General features: G+C 43.1%; 1 protein-coding gene across 3 annotated transcripts in view; it reads right to left on the bottom strand.

Moving 5' to 3' along the window:
* Positions 1-1,773: 1,773 nt before the first annotated feature.
* Positions 1,774-2,801, bottom strand: part of REG4 (regenerating islet-derived family, member 4) — a 28,148-nt gene continuing 27,120 nt past the window's right edge. For all 3 annotated transcript variants that reach the window (XM_011976903.1, XM_011976904.1, XM_011976905.1), the window contains exon 6: positions 1,774-2,381. In XM_011976903.1, the coding sequence (XP_011832293.1) occupies positions 2,291-2,381 (91 nt within the window). In that variant the 3' untranslated portion in view covers positions 1,774-2,290. The remainder of the gene's footprint in view (positions 2,382-2,801) is intronic.

The following is a 2,801-nucleotide window of genomic DNA, read 5'->3' as shown; positions in this document are numbered from 1 at the left end:
CTGTCCTTTTCTTATTTAGTTTGTTGTTTGTCTACATCCACTCCCCATCCCTGATGAAAGGGATGATATGTATTGAATGATATATCCACTCAGTGAATTATTGAGGATTATTAAAATTTTACATACGTAAATGAAAATCATGACAGTTCTAGAACTAACTCCATACTATCCCAGCCTTCCAATAAGATGAGTGACTTCTTATCCATGCCTTTCCCAGCATATGTGCACATGCAGACTGTCAGCATTTCAGCAATTTCAGGGAAGGAGCCTTGTTATTATTATATCGCCAAGATGATCTTAAGTTGGTGATGGTCTTTAATTGGAACTATTTTTAAATATATTGTAAATATTTTTATATATTGTAAATATTTATAGAATGACTTGACTTTATTTTGTCTTAGTAGATTTGCTATCTGTAATTTTTTTGGATTTTTATTCTGTTCATCTCTACTTCTTTGCTATCATGAGGAATTTTCCCTCTTGAAAAAGCAAATAAATTAGGAGAGGGAGGTGGGCTATGGTGTTGTTTTTTTTTTTAACTTTCATATGTGCCATAGTCAGAAAAAACTGAGAGCTTCTACCTTTCTGAAATATTCTCAGCCATGTTTCCTTTGCATTTTTTTCGGTTCTTACAGGTAATACTGCAGAATCTGGCACTTGTTCCAACAGGGTTCTACTGTTGTTCTCAATGGTCTAGTATTCCCAATTTATCTTCTATCTCTATCATGCAGTCTGATACTTTTGTTTGTTTCTCTGACAGTGACTTGCCTAGAACCCCCTTGGGAGTTGGTGGTTGCAGTTTTGCTGAAGGTAACTATATGCTTTGAAAGAATGAGCCTTTTCCATTTGCCTGTCACCTTCTCTGAAATATCACTATTAGGAGAGTTATCTTTTGGGTTATCCAGCCTTTTTATACTTGAGAGGAGCAATACATTCTTTCTGGTGTTTTCCTCTTTGACAACCAAAAGAATGACAAGGGCATGGTGGATGAAGGAAGAAGAAAGGAAGGGAGAGTACAAGGAGAACTGGTTAGGGCCGAGGCTCCGTGTCTTCTATTTCCCCTTTCTTTTTACTCTTCTTTCAGCCAGCACTCAATAGCTGGTCTTAGCCTGCTAATATGAGAGGGGAGTGTTCTCAGACTAGGGAATAAGACTCTGCGTGTTTGCCAGTTGGCAGCACATCATGGATAAAGCAAGTGGCGATCCACACAGCCTGAACTGCACAGCCAACCCACATGGCCTCTCCTGTCTGGTGGCTTTTTCCTCTAAGGAATGCGAATGTGATCATACCGTAGCCATATACTGTAATCATTGAGTCCATATTTGCTTCTTTTTACATGACCATGCAGATTCGTGACCTAGGGAGTCATATATCTGTTTGCAGGCAAAATCACCTCCTCATTATTGAAGTAACCACCCCGTAAGCCATTCCAAACCTCACAGGGCAAAGAGAGTCACACAAGGCCACACAGGTTGTCAGTGGCAGTGGGGGAGATGAGCATCCAGGGTCCAGGTCAGCTCCACCATACCTGCTGTGACTGTCATCCCCCTCGTAAGCTGAGAAGCACTCACAATAAATAGCACCCACTTGCCCAACCCTGCTCAGAAGTTGGCAGGCAGGTCACCTGCATCTCTCCTCTCCTTGAACTAGTGCTGTTGCTGGGGTGGAGGAGGCAGAGACTCAGATGAAGGAGACGAAGAAGCACTTGGGTATATTTCTTGGTTTTATTTCACTTTTCCACTTTCACCACTACTGAACTGGAACACAGCAACCTCTTATGTACACAATGGTTTATTAAAGGAATGTATGGCCCACATCAGCCTAGCAAGGATTCTACTGGTAAACCTTCCCATGGCCAAAGGAAAAAAAAGCAGGAGTTGAGTGGCTGGGGTGGGGTATAGGCAATGGAGAGAGGGCAGAGGGGTGTAGAAGCGGAAGGGGGCTAGAAGCTTACTCCTGAGTTTCTTCTTCTGTCTTCAAATCTTTACTTCTTATGGCCAAAGACCCAACTGTTTCAATTGGCTGGAGAGGCACTCTTCTAGACTACTCAAGACAGCCAGAGAGAGGGGAGGAGGGAAGAAGGATACTGTGGAAAGGGATGGCGGGACAAACATTTAGAGCTGGAAGCCACTACTGTGTCAATGCTAAAGTTCCTGTCTCTTAGCCTAAAAAAGCCAGTGCAGTAGGGGCCTTATCGCTCTTAGTTTGCTAGGTTTCCCCTCTGAAATAATGAGCAGATTTAGCCAGGCTAGCAGAAAACAGAAAGGAAGAGCACGGGGCTGTGCAGCAGTTAACAGAATCTTGATTCTTGCTCTATGGTCGGTACTTGCACAGGAAGTGTTGGCGCTTGTTGCATTCGTTGCTGCTCCAAGTTAAAAAGTCTGTAAGAAGATAAACAGACATTTAAATCCATTCAGTCCTGTACTGAGCATGCCAGAGTTATCGGGGTGTTTTTCTTGGAGTCATAGATAAGGCGATATGATGGTTGACTTTATGTGTCAACTTGGCTAGGCTACGGTGTACAGTTGTTTGATTGCTATGAAGATGTTTTTTAGATATGATTAATGTTTAAATATCAGTAGACTTTGAGTAAAGCAGATGACCCTCCATCATGTGGGTGGGCCTCCTCCAATCAATTGAAGGCCTTAAGAGAAAAGACTGGTCTCCCAAAGAGGAAGAAATTCTGCCTCCAGACTGTCTTTGGACTCAAGACCACAACATTAACTCCTGCAAGAACTTCCAGCCTGCAGGGCGCGGTGGCTCAAGCCTGTAATCCCAGCACTTTGGGAGGCCGAGACGGG

This window comes from Mandrillus leucophaeus, unplaced genomic scaffold, assembly GCF_000951045.1.
Source record: "Mandrillus leucophaeus isolate KB7577 unplaced genomic scaffold, Mleu.le_1.0 Scaffold1705, whole genome shotgun sequence".
Lineage (NCBI taxonomy): Eukaryota > Metazoa > Chordata > Mammalia > Primates > Cercopithecidae > Mandrillus > Mandrillus leucophaeus.
Note: the sequence above shows the minus strand (reverse complement) of the source record. Positions and strands in the feature narration are given on the sequence as shown.